This window comes from Camarhynchus parvulus, chromosome 1, assembly GCF_901933205.1.
Source record: "Camarhynchus parvulus chromosome 1, STF_HiC, whole genome shotgun sequence".
NCBI classification, from domain to species: domain Eukaryota; kingdom Metazoa; phylum Chordata; class Aves; order Passeriformes; family Thraupidae; genus Camarhynchus; species Camarhynchus parvulus.
This window is the reverse complement of record NC_044571.1, coordinates 10,957,409-10,983,478: the sequence shown is the minus strand read 5'-3', so window position 1 is coordinate 10,983,478 and position 26,070 is coordinate 10,957,409. Positions and strand designations below refer to the sequence as shown.

At 35.5% G+C, this 26,070-nt stretch overlaps 1 protein-coding gene across 8 annotated transcripts in view; it reads right to left on the bottom strand.

Moving 5' to 3' along the window:
• Positions 1-26,070, bottom strand: part of DMD (dystrophin) — a 1,148,514-nt gene that overhangs the window by 270,815 nt on the left and 851,629 nt on the right. For all 8 annotated transcript variants that reach the window (XM_030961382.1, XM_030961390.1, XM_030961407.1 and 5 more), the window contains one exon: positions 19,407-19,524. In XM_030961382.1, coding sequence (XP_030817242.1) covers positions 19,407-19,524 — 118 coding nt within the window. The remainder of the gene's footprint in view (positions 1-19,406; positions 19,525-26,070) is intronic.

The following is a 26,070-nucleotide window of genomic DNA, read 5'->3' as shown; positions in this document are numbered from 1 at the left end:
AAACAAGTACTTCACTTGTGGTTAAACACACTATGATATCTACATAATTAATCTGGCTTTTCTAAGGTAAAGTATACCAAAAAGTGAAGTACTATTTAGGATAAAATATGTATAAATAATTTATTAGAGAGGCTTTTATAACTATGACAAAATTATTTAATTTAATGCAACATAAAAATCCCTTCATTACTTTACATTTGCAATTTCTAAATGACGCTTCCATTTGACTTTTGAGTAACAAAAACCACAAGATTCTAAAACTTAAAATAAGAGGTTCACTTCCAAAATGAAAGCTACAGCGTAAATCCAAGTCTCTTAAGGATGTATTTTGTTCATGTTCATTCTTTAAAATGAAAGATGATGTATGCCACTTCGATTTATGCCAAACAAAAAAAGTTAGAAAATGTAATTTGAGCGCTTATTGTGTTAGAACTGAGTCCAGGAACCCATGCACCTTTCACCTGCAGCTAATGAGTTACTGACTGCAGATGAGAAGGGTCAGAGAATTGTTATTAAATCATGTTGGACAGTAGTAGACAACTTTTACATTATGAACATCATAGATGGTTTGTGCAAGGGTACTGGAAAAGGCTTTTTCTGGGTACTGGGTACTATTGGGAGTAGGTTTATCAATATATTTAAGCGTGTTTGATAAGACAGGAGTGAGGAATCTCAGTACAAAGTTCTTTCAGGCTGACACTCTGACCATAGCCTTTAGAGGGGCTATTTCTGCTGTCAAGACATTATAAAATCCTTAAGGTCCCCATGTGCCTATGTAGGACTGGGCTGGGTTTAGCTGGGATAAATACATTTCTTCCCAGTGGCTAATATGGGGCTGTGGTTTGGATTTGTGCTGAACACAGGGTTGATCACACAGAGATGTTTTTGTTATTGCTGAGCAGGGCTTACACAGAGCCAAGGCCTTTCTGCTTCTCCTACTGCCACACTGGTGAGGGGCTGGGGGTGTGTGGGAGGCTGGGAGGAGACACAGCCAGGACCCCAACTGACCCACAGGGATATCCCAGACTGTGTGACATCATGGCTCAGTGTATAAAGTGGGGGGAAGAAGGAGCAAGGGGAGGATGTTTGGAGTGACGGGGTTTGTCTTCCCCAGTCACCATTGCCTGTGATGGGGCCCTGCTCTCCTGGGATGGCTGAACACCTGCCCAGCCATGGGAAGCACTGAATCAATTCCTTGTTTTGCTTTGCTTGTGTGCGTGGCTTTCGCTTTCCCTATTGAACTGTCTTTATCTCGAAGTTTTCCAGCTTTGACCCTTCTGATTCTCTCCATGATCCTGCTGCTGGGGGAGTGAGCAACTGGCTGGGATTAATGGGTTCAGCATAGAGAAAATCAATTTCTTTCAAAATTTTATCACCCTTACCTGGAATGAGGAAGACAGTCCTAGAAATAAGAAGTTAGGTTCCAAACCCAGAAAAATAGAAGAACCAACGGCATGTGAAGTAATTGTTCCAGAAAAATGAAATTGCACAAGTTTTGGAGAACTAAAGAAAAAATGTAATCACTTTTTCCTACTTTGAATTTAAGGTCCTCAATAAATAATATTCAATAAATTAAAAAACCCCCAAAAAACAACAAAACCCAAAAGTGGACCAAAATCTGTTGCAAAAATGAATAAAAGAACCTGGAAGTTAAGAACATCAGATATGACTAAAAAAAGTAAGTTTTGCAAGAAAAAAGTAATGTAACTGTTGTTACTGCACTCTCCATTATAATAGCATATTATTGAAATGAGACCCTAATCTTTATGTTTTACATGTCATTGCTCAACATATTGTGACATTGGAAACACCTAGATAGACACAACAAACATAGCTCCATGTGTACTATTGATAAAACTAAAGCACACAAATTTTAAATAATTAGTAACAATGACAAAAGTACTTTTTCCCCACAGTTGAGTAGTTCCTGAAGCACCTCAGTTTACATTGTTCATTACAGCTAAGTCCTGTATCTTCTACATTTCAAAGCCCACTGTCTTAATTCCTTACTGTGGCATGTCCTTGTTCTATCCCATTTTCTTCCTTTCCTTCCTTGCCCTAAATTTGACAACAGCACAATATCTTTATTGTAATAATCAGTATTAACAATTCAAGAAGATTTTTATTGACTGCAAAGGGGCAATCTGGAAAAATCAAGACAGAATTTTCTTTACAGACTTAATGAAAATAAATATTTTATTAATGCATGTAGCCACATGCATTACTAGTAATTAGTTTTACATGACTATAAAGCCACAAAAATATTTGACAAATCTAAACTGAGTGTCAGAAAGACAAAGTATACACAATAGGTTATTTCCTGAAGTGAAAATCAATCCCCATCCATTTCCCATCCACAGTGCTCCAGCAGAAGTCCTCATTGTACTTCACCTACACAACTTTTGTGCTTGCTTACTGGAAAGTATCCCAGCATGGCTCCAACCACTCCCAGTCCAACACTGAACTCTCTTAGGGCATGATAAGATTCTGACAGTATGTAATTTCAAGGTTGCTATTCAATTTCTTTTTTTCTACCTCTACTATTTCCTTGCTGATCAATAGTGATTATATACTAAAATTCACAAAAGAAATTCTGCTGAACTGAAGTTACTATAAGCAACAACAAAGCAGAAAGCAGCATCTAAAGTAATCAGACACAAGATAGGTATTCTTCAATCTTGTTATAATTAATTTCATATACCAAATAAAGGATGCACTTACTGAAGGAGAGTGAATGAGACTGCATCCTTAAAATTCAGTTTTATTTATTAGCAAAAATTTTGATAGGTTTTTTCATACATTACTTATTATAGGGAAACAAAAAAAATATTTTTCATTGGTAAATGTTCATGCCATTTTATCAATATATCTTATTGACACATATAGCTTCAGTAAGAGAATTTATTCTCTGCTGTTTATAATAGAACCAAAAAGGGAACAAAAGAAAAGGAGTCTGAGAAGAAGTTATCAGTTGCAGGAGAAATGATGTCCATATTACTAGAACACACATATTCCATATTTATTCTATGCAAAGATGAAAAAGTTTTCATTCCATGAGAGTTTGTTAAGTCCTATGAATCCAGTAGACCTTCCAAGGAAGTGAATAAGTTTGTGAATAGCAACAGAATTTGTGAGGTAGAAACCCTCTACTTTCCTTGTCCAAAAACTTACACAAACTACACTAATTTTACACTGTAGGAGACTTCTTCTCAAAAGCATTATTGTCAATATATTGACATTTTCCTATAAAAGCAGCTTTTTCAGTGCATTTTCATAGATTTGCAGAATAAAGGAACTAATACAATCTGATCTGCTGCAGAATGTAACTGGAAACAGCAGAACAGTTATAGCCAGTATTAATCCATGTTATCAAAGCTGCTGATGCACTGATTTTCAGGGTGGATTAATTTTTGCTTGAATTGCAGCCCAACATTATACTTTCCTTTGAATGTTCTGGATAGTTAATTGTTATGTATTTTATTTTACTTCATTGGCTTTTTATTTATCTATGCATTTATCTATATTAAATTCAGTTCAGTTACACTTTTGCAGCTGTACAACACTCCAGTTTTTTCCAGTCCACAGAGTTTTAAGTGAGCAGGTTTTATGAGAGGCATGATGGAGAAAATAGAAAATATGGATCCAAACAGAAATATTCTAGGTTACTGCCCCTTTTTTAGAGTTTTCTCTTTCTTCCACTAACCAATATAATCTTCCACATAATCGGGATAAACAGATTGTGAGGGGAAAAAAGAGATGTTTTTATAGGGTTACAAGACCATTCTGAAAGAATGCATTCATGCACTAAATGTAAGACTTTCTGATTTTTTTCAATTTTGGCTCAGTTTTCTGTAAACAACAAAGTGGAATCACAGCTAAAATATCACTTAAACTTTGTCTTATCTTGTGGTTTCCTTTCTTTGCATTATTGTATTGTTCTAAGAAAATAAGTGATTTTTTTTTTAAACCAGGAAAGGATTTATTTTAAATTCCCCATTTGTCAATTATTTCTTGCTGTGAGTGCTCTATTTTCTGTTCTCCTGCCTTCCAGAACAGGAAGTGTCTGACTTGAGTCCTATTTTTCAAAGAGGAATCACTTTGATAAAGCCTATCATAAAACATCCCTTGACAAAAGGATGCTGTCTCTGTTCTTAAGAACAATCTGAATCTGTGCAAGACTGGCCTAGGGAGAACATTTGGATGGTAGATGCAGAGTCAAGTGAGGATAAGTTTAAAACATTTCTTTTTTAATTGCTGAAGTACTTAGGGAGTTCCAGGGACAGTTATCCCCTGAGTTGCTGCCTGTATCTTTATGGATCTGGACAGGACACAGCACCCAGCAGAGAACAGCTGGAGCCAGCCTGCTCAGGTGCTGATTTATGCTTCAGCTGTCCCTCATCTTTCCTTGGAGAGAAACATCTCTCTTGACCTTTTCCAATGGCTTATAAAGGTCATACTTCTTAAACAATGACCTTAGAAACTTATGGCAAAAGTTTAACATACGTATGGAAAATCGTTAATAATTTGTCTTATGGGATATTTTATGCATCAGTGGTCAATGAGGGTTAGGGTTAGGGTTAGGGTTAGGGAGAGAGGATTTAGCCAATAAACCCCAAATAGAGGGGTGGCAACATAGAATATCGACCCCAGTGTGAAGTCTGCCATTTTTACCAGTAAGATGTAGGATGTAGCTTTTATGCACCATTAATATATTAAGGTATTTATCGAAATATTAGTTCTTATCATAAAGTATCATAACACATAATGACAGATTATTTTTAAAAAGCCTATTTATACAGAAAATTAGGCAAAATAGAAAGTATATATTCAAACTAAGCTGCATTTTAAAAAGTGAATAAATAATATCTGGGAAAAAGGAATGACCTGCAATCTATACCATTGTGCAATATTACAGTTTCTATGAACAAAGAAAAGGTATTGCAAAGGAAACCAGGAAGAAGAAGCACTCAGAGCCTTTAGCTGTCTTTTGCGGGTCATGAAGAGCAATGAAAATGCCCTTGACACACCAAGGCATGAAAGTCCAGAGGAGAAGAACATTATTTTCCCTGCCCTTTTAGAGCTTAAGAAGGACAGGCAATGAGAGATTTCAACAGATTTAGATGTGTTTGTGTTTTTTTTTAAACACTCAGAGTCATAATCTTATTTTGTAGTTTGATACTTTTGGGGGGTAATTATTTCCAACTATTGCAAGTCTGACTTAATTTTGTTTTGTTTCACTAGGGCAGAGCTTATTTTCTTTTATCTAAAAAACACTTCCACATGTTCAAACTAATGAAGGTCACTTTGTTCCTTTGGAAATGTCGGATCAAACAGACTGAACTGAAAACTGTCAAGTGGTTTCTGCTAAGCACCAAGCGAATAATTCTTCAACACTGTTAAGTATGCTTTATACCTTGCTACAGAGAGTGGGAGTTAAGAGACTAGCCTAAGCTGGTAGCACATCTAAATACACCAAGCAAAAAGTAACTTCCATGACTGAGCACTGAGAAGGGCATGCAAGGGTTTATCATTTGGAAAACAGGTCCCTCAGAAAGCATTCACCAGTTTCTCAACTTTTTACATAAGTATTCGTGCATATAACATTTATCACCTCTCAAATGAAGTTTTCATGATAATTTTTTCGCTAAATGAGAAAAGGAACAGATCATGATATGCACAATGTGGAAGACCATTTGCTTTGCATTTTAAAATGTCATACAATCTGTAAAAATCTGATGTGAGAAATCAATACTTACCCTAAAGAGATGTAGGATTCTTTAGGATTTAGCATTAAATAGGTAACAAATCTAATTGTAGTTTTGCTAGAAACTGACAAAACCAAATATATGTACTTGCATATACACAAACTATTGACAAGGCCGATGGACAGATTAGAAAATGATCTTTTGATCACAATCTCTGTTGCCACCAGATCCTTAAGAGCAGGACATTCATGGAGATATGGATTAACAAAATTAAAATCCCACTACTCTGGCAGAGTCATCAGTGATTCTTCCATGACCCCAGAAGCAGGATGCATATGACATGCCCTTAGAAGTTAACTAAATTATCTTTTTCTACAGAAGCTCTCACCTTTGGATGATATAAAAATATAACTTTACTGTAACATTGTATTAACTGAAAAAACCAGAGGGTTTCCTTGCTAGAATGATTTAATCATCTTTCAAAATGTTTGATTTATTCTCTTTCTTTTGTTGCATGTGGAAAATATATACTGGATTATTGGATTTAGCTTTCTTAAATATTCATAATATAATTATGAAGACTTACATTAGACTTAGAAATGATATTTAGACTGATGGGAAGTACCCAAACTAAAGCCAAAGGATTAACACTAATCTGATTAACTAGATGAGTGAATATGTAGGTAATCCAATTGTTTCTGTTTAAAATGTATAGAAAAGTTTTCAAAGAACTGAATAGGAAAAAAAAAGAACTAATTTCTGTATTTTTTTTCATTGAAAGATATAATTAGAGGCAACTAGGTACTTCAGTATTTATCTTTGCCCAAATGTCTGTTTGTTTGGGTTTTTTTCTAGGATATTGGTTACTCAAGATATTAAAAGGAAAATAATTTATGGTTATGTATCTAATTTGTGTTCATGGATGATTGCTTTTGTAATAATCAACCTGTCTACAAAATATTTATTTCAGAAGAAATGTCTGTGCCTGTATTTAAAATGGGATATTAAATTAGTGATATTGTATTTTACTTTCTCTGAACATAATCAAGAATGCTATTAGCATTATTAAAGTACATCAGCTTTCATATACTAGTGCTTTCCTAAACTTACTGATGCAAAAACATAATGCTAGGTTGGGTAGTTTAAGTCCTGAAATGTGTGAAATTCATTACCTACCTAATGAGGCATATAGGCAGTGAAATTGTGAAATCTTAGTAGCACATAACTTTGTGTAGCTATCATACATTCATATTTACACTGCATATTCCTAATGTCATCAGCCTACTACCTCCTACTGAGTTGGGGCTGAGACTTGCTTTCCAAATATATCTGCATTTGTTTATTCTGTGCACTGATTTGCTTTGGCTTTGATTTAAGAGATCCAGCTCTAAGTGTAGGAGCAAGACTTTGGGAGATGTTGAGAGAACGAAAATAACTAGCAAATTAAAATTGACGTAATAATTCAGCTATCAGGCTCCAAGTTACTGAAGCAAAGTTTTGCAGACTGCGTATATTTCTATTTTTTTCCACCAAAAACCCCAAAGAAACACAGACTATCGTGGATCTTCTCCTATGCCTCTTCTGACATTACCAAATCACTCCACCTCCACAGCACACAACTCTCACCAGGGTCAGCTGGGAGACAACTCCAGAGCTCCACTACTACACAACAGTGACAGAAAATTGGGTGCTGGTATATGGCACTGAGCTTAGCTCAGTATCCAAAAAAAGCCATGCATACAGCAGGAGGAAAAAAAAACCAGTATGCCAAATCAAAACCACACCAGCTTTGAACTTTATATTTCCTTTCAAAGCAAAGAAAACTTCCAAATGAGCAAGAACTTCTTTAAAAGGAAGGAAATAATAGCATTTCTTTGAAAATATTTTTATATTCAGCTTTAAGCATAAATGTCAGGTATTTTGTACTGAGTTAACAGTACATCTGAACTGAGTTAACATTTTCTTTATTTCATGAGAGAAACTGAAAACTGTATACATTTATTTTATTTACAAATTACCAGTTTCTTAATCACAGACTCAGAATGGTTTGAGTTGGAGAAGACCTTTGAAGATCACCTAGTTCCAACCCCCTGTTATGGGCAGGGAACCTTCCAGGTTGCTCAGAGCCCCACGCAGTCTAGCCTTGAACTACAAGGAATGGAGCATCTGTAATTTCTCTGGTCAACCAGTTCCACTGCCCCACCACCCTCACAGTAAAGAATTTCTTCCTAATACCCAATCTAAACCTGCCCTCTTTCAGCTCTTCTCAATGCTCCATCACCACTGCCCTTACAAAAAGCTCATCTCCAGAGCCAAAAGGTGGCAGTGAGGTGTCCCAGGAGCCCTCTCTTCACCAGGATGATCAATCCCAGCTCTCAGACTGTTTGCTAGAGAGGTGCTCCAGCCCTCATGGCCTCCTCTGCACCCCCTTTAACAAGTACATGCATCTTGTACTGGGGACCCCACAGCTGGATGCAGCCCTCAATACTGCAGTGAAATATCAGATATACAGCTTCACCCATGATATATTTTCAGGGACAGCTGACTATTCCAGCACAGACAGAAGCTTATAGACACAAAAGAAAGTCAAGTTTACACAATAGATTGTGAATTTTCCTGGTGATTTGGGTAAATCTCTTACACGTTTTTCTTCTCTCTTCTTGAGAGAAGAAAAACATGAGATATCAAAAGACTGAAAATTTTAAAAATCTACCTTTTTTTCCCTTTGGATTTACAATCACAGTCTTTTAGATAAATTGCATCAATTTTGAACTATTTCCAAAGATTGCTTGGGCTTGGGGCTCCTGCTTTTTCTTCAGATTGACATTTCCACAGTTCTTGGAACTGTCCCATTCTCTCTTCCCTCCCACACTTGCACCAATTTTTAAAGTACTCCTCAAGGTGCTGTCAGTCTGATACTGGTTAATCCATACCTTTTTTTTATGCAAAGAAAGACAGTCTCAGCTTCCTAACACTTAAAATTCTTAATTTCAACTCTGTTGAAGTGTAAAGCAGAGAAGTAGTTAAATTTCACACTTAAGATGGCCAATGTACTTCAAAGTAAATATCCAACAGAGTCAACTAAGGAAGTAACATACACAGCAGGAGAAAGAGATATTTATTCTGAAAATTCCATAACATTAAAACATTTTGAGCATTCTCTGTCAAATACAATGCTCCTATTTTTTTAATTAATTGTTGATTAGAAAATGGGAGTCCCATGATAAAAATGCTGGTATTTGAACTTAAAAGGAGCACAACTCTGCAAGCACAGGAGTGTGCCAGAAAAAAAAAAAAACAAACAGGTGACATTTTTTATTTTCCTATTCTGAATTTAAAGGACTAGTTCTCAAGGTCACATAAACTGGGTCTTAATCTATAGAGCCTAGTGTGACACTACACTTATTTGTTCCTTACTAAATAAATAGATAAACAGTAGTAAAAAAAAAAATCAAAAATGCATTTTATCTGTCATTTTAGTGCAATATTTTAGCTAATAAAGTAAAAAAATACCAATTACATCAATCTTGAGAAAAGACATGATAACTTGACTTTTACTATTTAGTTTCTTTTGTCTGAGGTGTTGTGTTTGTTATGGGGTGTTTTGTTTTCTTTTAATCAGACATCAGCAGTTTGTTCATGTTCTCTATGGTACTACAACAGAGATCAAAACATTGGTGAGACACTCTGTGGGCTGAGCTTAATCCACTTTAGACAAGTGCTTCAAAGTCACTATGCTGATATGGCTTAAACTCAGCAAATTTGGAACCTAACACACTGCACAGGATTGGATTGGACATTAGAAAGCATTTTTTTACTGAAAGGGAGGATAGATAGTGAGAGAGGCTTCCTGAAGATGTGGTGAATGCCCCTTCTCTGGGAGCATTTGGAAAATATCCTTAAAAAGTGCTTTAACATTTGATCATCTCTGAAGTGGTCAAGCAGAAGGACTAGATGGTCACTGTAGGTCCTATCCAACTGAAATAGCCTGTTCTGTTCTATTCTGCATTTTCAGGAATAGAACATACATAGAATGGAGCAAAGAAAATGATCCAACAAACAGATGAAACCATTACTTTTGCCATCCTAATATTATGCTGCTGTGAAGAAAGCCAAGTGTCAAAAGTACAGGAATTCAGAGAGACTGTAATGAATATTCTGCAAAATTATTACATCCCTTGCTCTGAAATACAGCACTCATTTCTAAACTTAAGATGGTGAAGCAGACATAAACACAGTCTGACACTTCCAGCAAAAATTTCCATAGCATAGGCGTTCGCTCGACTGTACACAAGTTCCCATCCAATTAAAATATAACAAAATAGATCTTTTCCTAAATATTCCCTTTCAAGCTCTAAGTTTCACCAAGCCCAAATGCCACCACTTTCTCCCACATATCAGAGTACTCATTATCCACCCTCCTTGCTGTTACTCAACCAGGGATTGTCCTCTGTCGAGTCATTCTCTCATCTGTCATGGAATAGACTTGCTGATAAGAAAGATGAAATAGAAGCAGCAAGTCTCCAGAACTGTTTTGTTTTTTCTCCTTCCCCCCTCATTTTGGTGTGATAAAGGCTGAAACACTGTTATCCATCAAACACAGACTGAAAAGCCTCAGAGTCACCATTCGGTCCTGAAACCAGTAATAAAATGAAATTCTTTGAACTATCTACAGCATTTCATAAGCAACCATAGTGATGGTTTGTATACATAACAGAATCAAACCACCAGCTGGTGCAACCACTCACCAAAGTCTTAGGACCTCTCTCACAGAGACTAAGCCAGTATTTACTCAGGTTGGACTTGCAAAGGAGCTTTGGGGCTGTGTAAAACACTGGTTTTATTTTCAGTTTATTCTTGACTCAAGCCAAACTAAAATTATGACAAATTTATATTGAGGATAGCCAAAGTAAAATCCTTCGGCCAAACATACTCCAGGATGCTTAACTAAGTTGTCTGAGAACTGCGTGTTCCAATATATGTTCTTTGTGTATTTCATCCATTTTAGGAAAAGAGATGGGACACAGTGTACACCAAAACCTGCATTTTCCTGCTATGGCTGATTATGTAGCATCTAAATTTAGCTTGTAATCTCTGCTGAGCAGGACCTCTGTTTCCTGCTTGCCCTTTAATTACTACAGAATATTATGGTCTTGTATAAATGAATATATACTGTTCTGACGCAGTATTTAAAATAACTGTGGACATTAAATATTGCCCATCCATCTGTCAGTGAATAAATAATTTGATCAAAACTTTATTTCTGAATAATTTCTTTTTATTTCCATTTATTTTCATTTTGACTAATGTGTTGTTACACGAGCATAGCTCATCTGTTTGTATCATCATGAACAAGATAAAAATAAAATGGATATTTTTACTGTTTACATTTCTGCTTATAGTTAATTTTAAAGTGTTCTGTGCAAGCTACTATTTCTAACACAGCAGTGCCTTAAAACAGGGACCAAAACAGCAAACCACTTAGGTTTGTTAGATTAAAAAAAAACAGGTAGAAAAATCTAGTCTTCTTAAGAGGTACGGCAGCGAAAGGCTGGGATAAGAGATGTTAGCTCATCTTAACTTGACAAAAATCTGAACACATGAAATTAAAAGAATTTTCTGAAATTATAGAGATATAGAAGTATCTCTAGCAGATCTGGAAATTAAATTGAGGTCATTCTAACTTCTAGTGATTCATTGATATCTAAAGGCAAAAACAAACAAAAAATCCATATACTTTCATACAACTGATCTGAGGCTTAGGAGTAAGTGCTTAGTGTTTGGCAGAGAACTTCCTCTGTGAAGAAGAATTAAGAATGACAGGTGCTGCTTGGATATAATCATATATTGCAGGAAAAGAATTGACAAGTCCTACTTTGTTTTGGCAGTCCACCTTACCAATAAGGTCTTGAATTTTTACTGTGTGTATAACGGATTCTCAGGTTATCCTGGAGTATTTTTTTATCTTTACCTTGCCTGTTTTTTTACTGATTAAAATTACAGACACAACTAAATTATTCCCTAGTCCACATGCCTATATTTGCACTTAGGTGCCAGGTCCTGTTCCAGCTACATGGAAGCAGGAATACTTGTTCCCTGACTTTGCTTTCGAGGATGAAGCACTTCCATCACTTTTCACCTGAGACTTCACTCACAAAAATCACCATGTATGGGGAGCTACCAGAGCACAGCATCTTCACTGCTGAGGGCAATTATTTACATTACTCATTTTAACATTGCAAATTGACTGAGTCTTTCCAGTTCCAACGACAGAAAACATTCCTTTCTGATTATCTGGCCACTACACAAGTCAATGGAACATTCTTCTACTTCTGACAAGATGTAGTAAAACCTCTTTAGCATTTATTATTTTCAGTTTTTAAAGTATTTTATATAAATGTTAATTAACATTTGCAAAAATGAGAATGAATTCAATTTTGAAATGTAATCAAAACCAGATTTTTTTTCTGTAACGCTGTAAATAGGAAGCCTCTTATTAGATACTGTTAAATATGTTGAAATCTCTAAAATAACTCAGTGATTGCTTTCCCAAAGAACCACATACTCTTGGCAGTTTTGGTCAATTAAATGTTTTTTAAAAAATTAACTTCTTTAATTAAGATGTGAAAGACTTTTGTATCCTGAGAAGCAATCTCAATTTATTTCAGATTTGCATACTATTGAATCCTTCAACATTTTTCAGAAGTACATGGTGCTAACAATTTCAGAGACCTACATGAGTAGGATCTGCCATCTCATCCTGTGTGGCAGTTTCTTATCTTCCCTTTACATTTTTGCTTATAACACTTTTGCAAGTAAATTTGTTTCTTTCTGAAGCTACTGAGGTGCTACTCTTGCTAAACTAAAAAAAGAGAAAGCTCCATTAAATGGATATATGAATGGAGATTTTTCACAAAGACTCTAGGGAACAAAGGCATGTAGTTATATAAAACCAATCTGTTAAAATATGACTCCTCTGGAGCATACAAGAAGGAAAAGATGACCCTGACAAAAGTGAACAGCACTTACCATAGTAGGGGAACAGACTGCAGTACCTGGGGAAAGGATTTGCCTGCTGACAAGACTTTGTCATTTTATGTCTGCTCATGGTTCTGGGCCACAGTTTCACCTAATTAGTGACTGGGTAGGTTGAAGGTTAAAATCAATTCTATCAACTCAGTCTCCAAACATATGAAGAACAGCAGAGTGAATTGCAGAATATTAAATACACTTAAATTTTCTTGACATGGGTTAAAAACAAGATACAAAGCAGACTCAAATGGCAGCTCCCCTCCAGTGCTGTACCAAATCATTCCTGAGGCTAAAGAGGAAAGTATGAGCTTCTGTCAGAGGAGGGTATATCCCAAGTCTTTCAACCAGTTAACTTCATGTACCCATGGCTACATCATAAAAAAGTGCAGCCCGTTAATGTGAAACATCTCCCTACCAAATCATACTGTCCTTATTCTGGGTGGTTTGTTCATGGCTTTTGTTTGTTTTCACTCTTTTGGGCCAAGTTGAAATTATTTAAAGGCTTTTAAGAAAAGTATTTAATATCAATTTTACTGAAAGGTCTCCTCCTGTAGCACAGTCTTATACTCCTCACTGGACTTTGTCTTTACTGTTCACGAGTTAACAGTTGGGTGAGAACTCACTTTGTGGTCATAATTTTCTCAAGAGAGAGTTGATCAACAATTCTGCTTTTGTAGGACAGAAGACAAACTTTTACTAAGACATAATTTGGACATAATTAAGTGCCTCTATACATCACAGCAAACCAGGGTGCCTGTCTTCCAACACAGACTGATTTCTTGCAGTGTTATGGTTATATATTCTGTTCTTATCTGTGTTCTTACCTATTTAGAAATATCTGGCTTAGAACTAGCCAGTTCCACATCAATTACCAACAGCATGAAGTTTTGTAATTATTCTTCTTTACAGGATTAAGGTGTGAGATCCAAGTAAGCCATCAGCAATGATGTCACCTAATACACTTATGACCTCTGGGGCTACCAAAATCTCTGTGCCATTCCTGCTGAAGAGTATAACCAGAAGTGAAGAAAGGTCACCCTTAGTCTCAAAGCCTTTTTAGGAGGACTACAACACCTGAAGCAGGCAGCTGAGATCTTATCCTTTGTCCACTGAACCACATTCAGGTTCAGTGGACAAAGGGCAAGATCTATATCTATATCTGTATCTATATCTATATCTATATCTATATCTATATCTATATCTATATCTATATCTATATCTATATCTATATCTATATCTATATCTAATCTATATCTATATCTATATCTATATCATCTATATCTATATAATATATATAGCCTGAGAAATTATATATAACTGGAGTTCCCCAATCATTCAGATGTTTCTGGGGTATGTTATCACCTGTTCTTAAAGGGCAACTCTCCAATGTTCCAAAATGACTTCCTACTCCTTCTTAAGATGTCCCATGACTTTCTTACAGGTCCTACAGCAGCAAACATGAACCAAAGAACAGGTTTCAAACTCTATATGCTTCTCAGAAAAATTCCACCCCTTTCAGAGCTCTAGTTTTATCTTGTTATTGACATTTTGTTAAAAAACAACCGTTTCTCCCATGTTTTGTTTCTATGGCATAAAGTTCTCGTGGGAAAAACAAGTTGTCAGCTCTAAACTGGTACATCAGGATGATTAATAAACTGCATGTATATGACATAGGAAATTCAAATTCTTGAAATGTTCTTCTAATATGTGGAATTCAGAGAACATACAACTGGGGTTTATTCAGTAATTCAGCTTAAAAATATCAACAAGATAACTGGAAAACGGTATATAAATACAGTTTTCTCTTACACTTTTCTTTTTTTGGTCTTGGCAGCTAGGGGGTTTACTACTGGATGGGAAATCCCAGATTGTATGAATTTGTTTTTTCAAGCGGTAAACTCATCCTTTGTATTCAATAACTCTAAGAGAAAATCACATGGATGGCAGTACAGTGGAAATGGCTGTTTTATTAAGATGTAGAGAACAACAGTGCAGTTGTAATTCACTGTGGAATTTCTATATATTTTGTTGTGGAAGTGATGACAAGTTGATGATTTTGCCGTAAAACTGTCAAATACAGCAAACTACTAAATAAAGGCATTTTTATGTTGTAACACAGAGACATTCAGATTCTTTCCAGTTTAGCTCAAATGCAGCTCTCCTAACAACCAATTATAGCATATAGGTTTTCTTCAAAAATATCAAAACCAACCAACAACAAAAAAACAACCACAAACAAACAAACAACAAACCACAAAAACAAAATACCTCTTCTAAAGACATTGACTATAAATTATTCATATACTTGTGAACTTGTTTTCTAAAACTGTCAAAAAAATTCAAAAGGAACCATTTTGTCCCAATGTATAATTCTTTATCAAAATAGTTTTCATTGTAATGCTTGTGTTTATTACTATTATTTATGAATAAAATGTAATAATAATTAATTAACCTCTCAAGTGATATTTTGAGAGTACAATAAATTTCACAAAATTGCTAAAGAAATATGTTTTACTTTGGTTTATAATCTTGAAAGGGAGATTACTTTGCTACTAAGAGATTATTTCTTCATACTGTTTTATAAATATGAATTTCCATACCTCCTCAATCACGTACATGAGCCAGAAAAATTGCAAAATTGGGATGTAAATTACTAAAGTAAAATCACAGAAGGTTTATGCACTGTTACCTCTTGCATGTGTGTGAACACAGCAGCAGGAAGGCCTGCTATTTAAAACTTCTTATATTTCCAGAATCTAGCAAGATCTAACACAGTCTTTTTAATTGCTTTGGTATTTCTGATTGTAAGAGTGTAAATTTATTATCTCCTAGTGTTTCTATATTGACTTCTTACCAACTTTATGTATTCATACATAAGGACTGATGGAAAATAAGGAATTTTCAAAGTTTAATTACTTTTTAAAATTCAAAATTACTTATAAACCCATTCATTTTAAAGAAGCAACATTTTCAGCAGCAGTAAAGCAAACAGTTTTGGAGCTGTGATGTATTATAGAGAGAAAAATGTAATTGTACAGCATATGGTTCTGTTAGAACAGAATGCTTCTGCACTAAAAGAGCAGAGAGGTATGTTGCTTTTTCCCACAACTCTTCCTCAAGACTGAATGTAATTATTATTCTTGCATATTCTTGAGTGTGTAAGTTGTAAACAAACTATGATTTAAATAGAATACACAGAGATTTAAATATAACATTATGTAAGCATAAGACAAACTTTACTTTATAGAGCCAAGGTCTGTAGAATAGATCCAGCAGTTTCATGCAGATAATGAAGGGTGGAGAGAAAAAGTGCAAAGGAAATAATTCAATTGTATGAGCTTATCTTTCACTTCTGTTTTTAATTCATAAGAAAGATTGAATCTATGCAATACTATGACAACTCTGTTGAAAATAACCTCATGATTATAGACTTCTTTTGCAGTTTAACAAACATCTTTTGACTTTTTAAAATTTTGCATAACATCTTTACCTTGTTTTTTTATAAATACTTTAAAAAGGAAATAAGGTTTCTAAATATATCTCAAAGTTGAACTTTAATAAACATAACATACGTATTTCTTCAAGAAGTGTTAGCAATGTTAGCACAGAAACCAGAGCCTTCAGGGTTTATTTTCAGTTGACACACCAACCCATCCTGTGATGAAGAATGAGCTAACTCTAGTCTTGCAGAGTACCTGAATCTAATTTAATATTTATAATATATATCTTCAGTGATATTGGCCAGCTGAACAACCTATTGAACAACTTATTCATACAAATTAGCTCATCTCATTTTTTTATTTCCCAGAGTGTGAGGTGCTGTGCTTCAGACCAGGGAGTGCACTGGATAAAGCCAAATCTCTCAGCTCCTACATGAAGACCAGGGCATTGCATCCCATCTTTCTCTTTCCTTCTTGATGGGATCTGATACTTTTGGCCCCTGGCAGTGTGACATTACACAGGCTGCTGGTGAGGGTGGTACACAGCTGCTGCAGGGGAGCACCAATGTGTCAATACACAGGTCATGAAACAGAATAGATTAAATGTGCTCTCATAACTGCTAAAACATAACCATGGTAACCTATTTGTATTTATGAGGAGGTAGAAAAACTCAGGAAATAGGAGAAAGTCTGTGGATGAGGTAGTAAGAGAGGACTTGCAGCAGGACCCTGGTGCAAGGTACAGGTATAAGGGAATGGACACTCTCTAAGGCTTTGAGGAACACACAAACCTTTGCAAGTGGAGTAGATTCTCCAATACAGGGTAAAGTTCTGGCTGTGAACAAGATTCCCAGGAATGCACCTGGGGACAACACCCTGAGTGCAGCAGGCTGAACTCAGTTTGTGCTGGAGGACAAGGCAAAACACCTGGAGCAGGTGAGAGCACTGTACAGGACAGGAGTGCAGTAGGTGAGAGCACAGAACTAGAGTTACCCAGCTGGGCTGGGAATAAGGAGCTCCCTATTTCAGGATAGGATAGTACTGTGGAGGGGTAACTACAGAGGTAGCTGCAGCCAGAACAAGTGGATCCTGTCTATACAAGTATTCAGCAGGCCTAGTTCAAATCAAACAGAACAATCTCCATCTTCTTCATATGACACACAAGGAGAAAAAAAATCAAACAATTAAAAATATAAAAATTACTGTTGTTCTTTAGGAGAAGTACTTTAGATGAGAGTATGTAATATGTGGTAAATATTCTGAAATACCTTGCGTGTCACATTGTAAAGTCCTGGCATATCCAAAAGCAATAAATACTCCCTAAGTAGTGTTTAGCATTACGAGAATTGCCCAGATATAAACTAAATAAGCATGAAAAACCTTCATGTATCTAGTCTGCTGCCTCAGAAAACTGATCAAAAATGGCTCGCATCATACTGCAAGGTGTGCTTGAAAGCATATAAAGGGATATGACCTGCATCTACTGCATCTTAAGTTGCACTTTTGTAGACAAGGATATTGACAATTTCAGCACAGGATTAGTTCCTAAATCACAGTAAAACTAATTTTTGGTACTTAAAGTTCAAAAATAAAGGATAATTTTGGAATTCTTATAGATAAAAACTAAGAAATCATCATGTAAACTGCATTTACCACACTACTAGCCACTGACACAATCTGTAATATGGATGAGCTATGATATACTCCTTCATGATTTACAGTCTGATAGCTGCTTTCCGTTGCTGCATGAAAAAGGAGCATTTTATCTCTCTTAATCAGCAGCTTCACTTAAAGTGAAGTGCAGTTTTCCAACAGAACAAAATTCAGTCGTGCATACAATTCACATGAGGATATATAGGAATTAAGCTTGCATTTTTTTAAGTCTACAATTCCTAACTTCAGAAGACTTGTATCACAATGAAAACTTAAAATATAGTACAAAATACTGATGGGAGTACTGCATGTGTTGGTTTTGAATAAACACTATAAAGTATATGTACACAATTAATGAGAATTCAAAAAAGTAGGTGATTCTAAAGTTAATTTGCATGTGCAACAGGAGTGGGTTCATTATGTAATATACAAGCACGATCCCTTTCTTCTCACATTCTTAATCATAAAGCTTCTCCTTTTCTATGTAGCATATTTCAATAGCAGTTTAGGAATGTTATTGCACATAGGATATACTCTAAATAGCATTTCTATGTGGGACTACCAACAATGTGGTCCAAACATGCATTTTGATTTGAACATTATATGGAATGTATGTACCTGACGGAATAAAAGGAAAGAGATATAGTTATATAGATATATTAGGTTTGTAATTATAGTGATAGAAAAATTTAGCCTACATTTACACCCTCAAAGTCATCAGTTGCAGGGAACAAGCCCTGGTCTCCAGGCCAGGATGCACAGAACAGTTTGCATCTACCTAAAATGAGTTGTCTCTGTCCACATGGCAAAGCACTTGGCCTTGGTCTTCTCTAAGCTCCATAGCAGGCCTTAAAGACCATAAAAATGTATTTTTTCTTAGTTTCAAGCCCTGAGAACTTGAGATAATAGCTGAAGATATACAGCAGTCCATCACAATGGCTGCTTCTATAAAGTGACCTTGAGAGCCTGTTTCATCCTGTAGTGAGGGGTATAGGACACGAAAGTTTTCAAGAGCGACAACACCATGTCTTCTATAGGCTTCTTCTAAAACTTCATCTACTGATTTTTCCACCTTAGGCACAGCTAGTTGGTTAAATTTGGAAAGGGAAAATAGAACTGAAGGAATAATACAGAGTAATGCAGAGCATCATCAGGCTTTTGCGTCAGCTGAGGGGAGATGAAAGAAGAGCCTGCAGCTGTACTACGGGGGATGGAACTGAAAGCTTCTTACAAGCCTGTGGCTATACTCTGTAAATTCTTTCTTTTTTCTCCTTGTGTAAGAATAAATGTAGTTCTTTATTTTCAGTGCTCACATTCTACATTTTGTACAATGTCCTTCCACTATGAAGACAAGCAATATGAAGTTGCAGTGAAAAACCTGAAATATGGGATCACTGACTTTCACTGACATTTCTTCTATATGCAGTTTGGAAAAGTCATATGAGAACTGTCACCTGCTGGAACTCTCCTTCTCCTGGCAAAGGCATAGAGTATCTGCAGAATGCTATGCTTATCAGATAGGACAACATTTCCCATGTTTGCTGAAATGCCATGTGATAACAGAATCACTACTTACTGCGGTCAGTAATTATTGTCCGGGCCTCTTGATTGCTTGTCTTGTTTTTTAGATTTTGTGCTGCAGTTATGAGTTCATCCAGCTGGGGACGTCTTTGCTCCAGATCCTGTAGTATTGCCTAGTTGAACAAAAATTCAAAAATAAAATAAAGAAAAAAGCACAAAGAGCTTTTGAGAAGACCACATATAGGGACATTTTTGGTGCAAACTTGACTTAAAGCAAAAAGATTGTTTGCTGTTTCAAATAATATAAAGAATTTGGTCTAGACCTTCTAAACATTGTTGCTATTAATTTAAAAATACCAAGTATATTTTGCAATAATAATTTTAAAAGAACCTGTAAAACTACATACAAATCACTCTACATTTTTAACATGCCAAATTATGCAGAATAAGCTATTCTCCTCTATAAAAATATATAGAAGGGCACTATTTTTCTATATCATCTTATAATTTACTGTTTATTTTAAAAAGAAGATATAAGGGTTTACATTATTGCCAGATTAGGCAGGCTTTTCCTATTAGCTCATGAAGTCTAATAAATTATGTTTATTTTTTAATATTTCATGACTGTTTAATTGTTATCTATTGGTTAAAAGCCATTGTAAGACTATTAAAGTCACTTCTTCTGTCCTTAGTCTTCACCTACCTGAAAAATAATTAACACTCACAATAATTTATATGCTACTCAAACCACTGTATAAAGCCCAGACAATCTGACTAGATAGTAAGAAGTGGATTTAAAGTTTCTCATGGGGAAAAAGATGAGCTTTGTTGTATTTAGAAGGCAATAAAAACTAAAATACAATAGCTTTAGATAAAATGAAAATGAAAACTCAAGGAAAATAAGGCATATAAGACTTATGCACATATTTAACTTATTTCAAAGGATTGGGGAAGAGCAAACAAGGAATCAGTACAATCACTTCTCAGATCAGAAGCATCCAAATATGTCTTTAGAAGACTGACCAAATTCAGACACTTCAGCTACCTGTTGTGGAGTTTCCAGAAATCATACTCATTAGATTTCCCTGTCTTTGGAGTTGGAAGTAGCAATACTTATTACATAACTACAAACTATAAATTACTTTTATTCTACGTACAGCTTTTAGTCATCAGAACAGAGCAGTGTGCCATCAGACAGTCAGTAGGTACACTTAAACAGATATCAAGTTGGCAACAAAGGCCAGAGCAGGATTTCTATTTTTGAGGCCAGTTAGAGAGTCACTGGTTAGATAATCTGTTAGCATGCTCACCTGCCTGTTGAAAAAGTCTGGAGTATTTTACTGTCTTAAAAGTCTCCTCTCCTTAAAATGTTTTTGTTCTAAATAATCATAGTTGACTTTAAAAAGCTGCTATTCACTGACTGTTCTGGATAGAAAAGACCTGTGAGTCTGATCTTCAATTCGACCCTCCAACTTCAGACTACAGTTGCATAATTTCCACCAAGTTGAAGGTTACAAATAAAGACCTAATACCATTTTCTGTTTAATGAGATTAACAAAAGGGCATAAGAATATAGGTTTCAGTAACTACAGCATGTACTATAAAAAGCAAACTAAAAGCTCCACAGAGTTTCATTTTGTTCAGTTACAAACTCTTTAGGAAAAAAAGGGTAATTTTCAAGACAATTTTCTGTATCAGGTCTTTGAAAATCTATTATAACTGGCTTTCTAAAGTCATACCCAAAAGCTTGGATAGTATTTTTTCACTTGTATACTGATTGAATTGCAGAGATATGCAGTTAAAACAGCAGCTTGCATAATTAAGCAAAGAAGAAATTTCTAATTAGAAGTCTCTCCTTAGTAAGAGAAATAAAATCTACTGATGCCCTTACTATCTCTAGATATCTATGTGCCTTCCAAACTCCATTTTATAAGAAGACAAGTTAATGAGGGACATGAATTTCACAATAGGAAAAGCAGTCCCAGTGCAGTTGAACAGCATCTGTATTGCACATATTGCCAAAATGGACGGTGCAGAAGAACACTAAAACACACACAACAGGCTCAGATAATTCTGTGGCTTCCTTTCTCTCTCCTTCCCTACCTAGAAAATGTTTGCAACAGGAAAAACAAATTAATTAATTCCAAGGTCTTATTCCAAGAGTGACTCTCTTCCCTAAAGTTTCCTAAATATAATTTTATACCGGCATACACAAAGTGATTTATCTGATCCAGCCTGAGTCTCCAACTAGACATTAAATGCTCTGGTTTTACCACTGCTAAAGAAAGCTGCTGTTATATGTTTCATATAGTAAGAAATGAAGCAGTAGGTAAGGACAGCTCAGAAAGGATTTGCTCAGTACCAAAATGAGGAAATGGAGCTGATCTGTGCCCAAGGGCTCACAGAAGGATTTACCCCCAAGATACATCTGCAATTCCTGAACTGGACATTTAGGAAAACTAGAAATGCCTCTTTAAAGTGAGTCTAAAGTAGTTCTGCTGTTCCCTTGGGGATATAAAAATTTCATCCCTGTATGGATTATGTGGACAGCCTTCCCTCTACCATTTCATGTGAATAAAATTATTTTCTTCTGGATGCACAGGAGTATATTTTTAAAAGTTCAAGAAGGACACTCTTAAACTCTTAAAACTATATAGATCTGAAAATTCTTAAACCTTTTATAAGATAATTATAAAAAAGATTTTTTTTCTTACTCTTAGAAAAATCAGTATTTCTCAAATAAATATATTTTTTCCTTGGTTTAACACAAAGTGTCTGAGAACTTTACCCAAGAAATGTCCTATTGTATTCAGTAGAATTTTACCAATTACAATTACAAAATTGTTACAATGTTTATTGGTCTAGTTTTACCAGTTTGTACAATCTTAAAGATTTTGCAAATACATGTTTCACATGATACCTATAGTGTATGTACCAAACCCCAATGGAAACCCGGATATAAGTAGCTACTAAAACACATAATTTCCAGTTCTTCCTGTGATCCTGTAGCATGAAAATAAACAACAACACTTGAGCTCCACTTCAAGTGTTATCATATTCAGAAAAATATTCTGTGACTGGATAAACTGATCATGCAAGTTGTTTTTGTGGGTTAATAAAAATACAGCTATTTATGCTAGGAAGAGCCGTGCTCTGAAGTATACAAACTAAAAGATCACTAAGTATGATTTTTGGGAAAACTTAAAATTGAATAGCTTTGAAGTATTAGCTGGATGATCTAAAACAAATGGACAAAACCCAAAAAACCAAAATCAGAAGAAATTAATAGCTGCAGAGCATTTTAAAAACTTTTACGAATTCAGCCAAGTATTTAATGTTGTAAAATGATCCTCAACAGAAAACTAAGTGGAAACTATTAGAAGTTACTGCTACAACTGCCACAGGAATAAAAACTCATTAATAGTGGCACCCTGGTGGAGACACAGCAGATGCAACAGACCAGATGCCTCTGATTTGGAATGTCAGCACACGGAAACAAATGTGCTATATAAAAATGGGTAATACAGAAATGAAAGTTATAATTAAACTGCTTTCAAAATAAATGAAACAGAAATCTATCCAATCCCCGTTAGGTCACCAAAAGTACAAGCACAATGACTTAGGGAGTCAGTTAAACTAAAAGTTGTGGGGTTTTTAATAAACAAATTATTTTGCATACAATTTGTCTCTCCCAACACTTTTCTAGTACTCTGTAAAGGTACGAAAATTCATTCTCTAGAACATTATGGAACACATTTCAATACAGAAATGTCGCTTAATTATAAATGCAACTTCACATGAGTAGGTCAAAAATTAAGGACCACTAACATGCATAGTTGTACAAACACATCTTTAAACCCCAAAAGAGCTTTTCTTTTTCTTCCATATATCTATGAATGGCAACATAATGATGCTTGGTGATAGCACAGTAATGCATGATAATGAGTAATGAGATACAGTCATGCAACCTACCTAGAGTTTGTTAGAAAGTGATGCTATTCACTTTTAACAATCTTTCCACATTTGCGGACGGCAGCTGCTCAAAAGAAAAATCCAATTTTCAGGTTCCTAACTTTTATGATTTTCTTACACAAAATGGGTTTTGAGGTATGGAACAAATTGTTCAAGTCAGCAATCAAAATAACTTGCATAAAAATTGCTAAAAAATAAACTGACAAACTGAAACAGGTGAAAAGTGACAAATTCTTGATGGGACTTCAAGGTTTGAGACTGAGAATTAAAATATTTTCTGGCTTTATAATATACAGCCTGCATATTTGACACTCTGGGCATGCTAGCTTCTATATATAACAGGATCTTTGAATCTATCCAGTCTTTCTTTTTTTCTTTTTTTCCCCTTTTTTTCTTGACTTTATGGCAAATGTTATCCAAGTGGAGCACCTGAATTCCAGGATGGAACTAAGACTTACTCATTTGACTAATTGTCTACTAGTGCTCATTATGGGTGTTCACTCTTTATTATCTGAAGAAACCTTTCCCACACCAAAGCCAGGACTTTCCATCTCCCTTTGCTGAGCTCAAACACATCAACAAGAGTTAAGGTTGCTGCTCACATGTGGCCAGTCAAATATAGCTTGTTATCTATTTTATACTAATTATAGGAATGTTAATAGTGAGTGATCGAAAAAATTATGTTTGGGCAAATCAGCATTTTGGATTTTTGCTCTTCCATGTTAAGAGCAAAGTGGAAGCATTTTTTATTAGTAACAGCCCATGGCTGAAGACTTAGACTTCCCAACTGTTTGGGATGATTTGTTTTGGCCCACTCCCAACCTTGTTTAATGAAACAAACCATTGAACCACAAGAGCACAAGTGGATGATTAATGTGAGAATGTAAAGGAAAAGGAAGAAATATTTCTTATCCTGTGAAGCTATTTGGTCCTCTGAACTAACTCACCATGATATCCTCAGAAAAAGCATAATTCCATTAATTAGTTGTTAAGGAAAATATTTGCTTATCTTTTGAAAAAAACTTTAGACTTTAAACCTTAAATTTAAACAAAAAATGCACTGGTAACTTCCAAAATAGTCAAGACAACTTTTACTTTAAACAACTAAGTTTCTTGTGGCTGATTGGTTCTCTAAATAAAATGTGTTATATACACACACCTAGAAAGAGAGAAAGCTTTGGAAAAAACTTGCTAACAATTTCAGAAAATGAAGATATGCAACACCTACAATTCATTTGCATAATAAAATTGGCTTTGTTAAGATATTCCTCCCAAACACAATTTGAATTTGTTTTCTTGTCACTAAGCAGGAAGAGAATACGAGTGAAAATGGTCATTTACATACTCTCTATATTTAAACATAAAATTATGAAACAATGAAAGCAATATAATGCAGAGGAGTTTTCTCTTTTGAAACAACTTTTCTTTTGACTATTAGCTGTTTTCTGTTTTCCCTCCTAAGCATGCACTGTTTTAGGAAAATATGAGGATCAAGAGCAACTATTTAGCAATGCTGATAGCTGATTGGTGCCTGCCAGTGAAATCAGAACTTTAACAGACTACACACTATGAATTTGATATTTCCTGAGTGCTTTACGCAGCCCAAGTTTTCCTAAGCATGTACTTTTATGTCCACTTAGGGCCACCTCAAGAACTGCCTCAGCAGCTCTCATTGCTGTCTAAGGGAACATATCAGTTCCATCAGTGATGCTGGGGGGAAGCCACCAGTGACAGCTCATCAGCTGCTGCATGAGATGCATGAAAAAGCAACATAGAACTTTTTGTGTGTTTTTTTTTTTGTGACAATCAGCCATTCAGTTATATTGGTATAATTTTGAATGTCCCTTTACAAACTTGGAAGTCAGGTTCATGGCAGGAGGTGCTTTATGAAAGCAAGGTGTGCAACACGTTGTTGATGCACACTAATCAAACCAAATAGAACAGGGAGTAATTATTTTGAGTCTCCTTGTGTTGACCAAAAAGGATGGTGATGGTAAGATAAGGTGATGGAAGAAGGTAAGGGGATGATGGTGGTGGGAGCTGGGACAACTCTCATCCCCCCTCTCACCCTGCTCCCCATTTATTTATCTGTAGGAAAGGACTTTGGAAGCACATCAAGAGGATCAAATCATCAGCAGCTTGCTCATTATAACTGAGATGACTGAGATGCCTTGATGGACTGCACTGGAGTCCATCCAGCATACAGGATGGAGAAGATGGAGAGGAGACCAGAAAAAGATTACAGTTCAACATGGCTTGTGAATGAATCATTCTGCGATAAAAGGAATTTGCTCTATTGTAGCTATTGCCAGGAGAAAAAAAGGAATAAAGCTAAAGATGTATCTGTAACAAGTAGAACAACATTTAAAGATTTGGGTGTTTGGCTATAATGAGATCCATTCCACTAGAATGCAGTGATAATTCACATGTAAGAACTGAAGACTGAAACAGGATTAAAGCCCTAACAGTAAATCTGATATATGTGAACTGTATGTGGAATTACAGCCTCTTGACCCCAAACTATGTGGCCATCCAATATTACTTTTTCTTGCAGTAAAGTATGAGCATTTGAACAACCAGGCAAAACTAATCCAGGGTATCTGATGTCCTTTCATCCCACTAAATAACTTAATGGATGGGAACTTGTGTTAGGAGCTGCAGAGCTTTCCCAGTTTCTGTTTCAGTCAGCAGAATTGAAATCTCTCCGTGTACAGCTGCCATTTGTGGAATGTGAATTTGCAAAATTT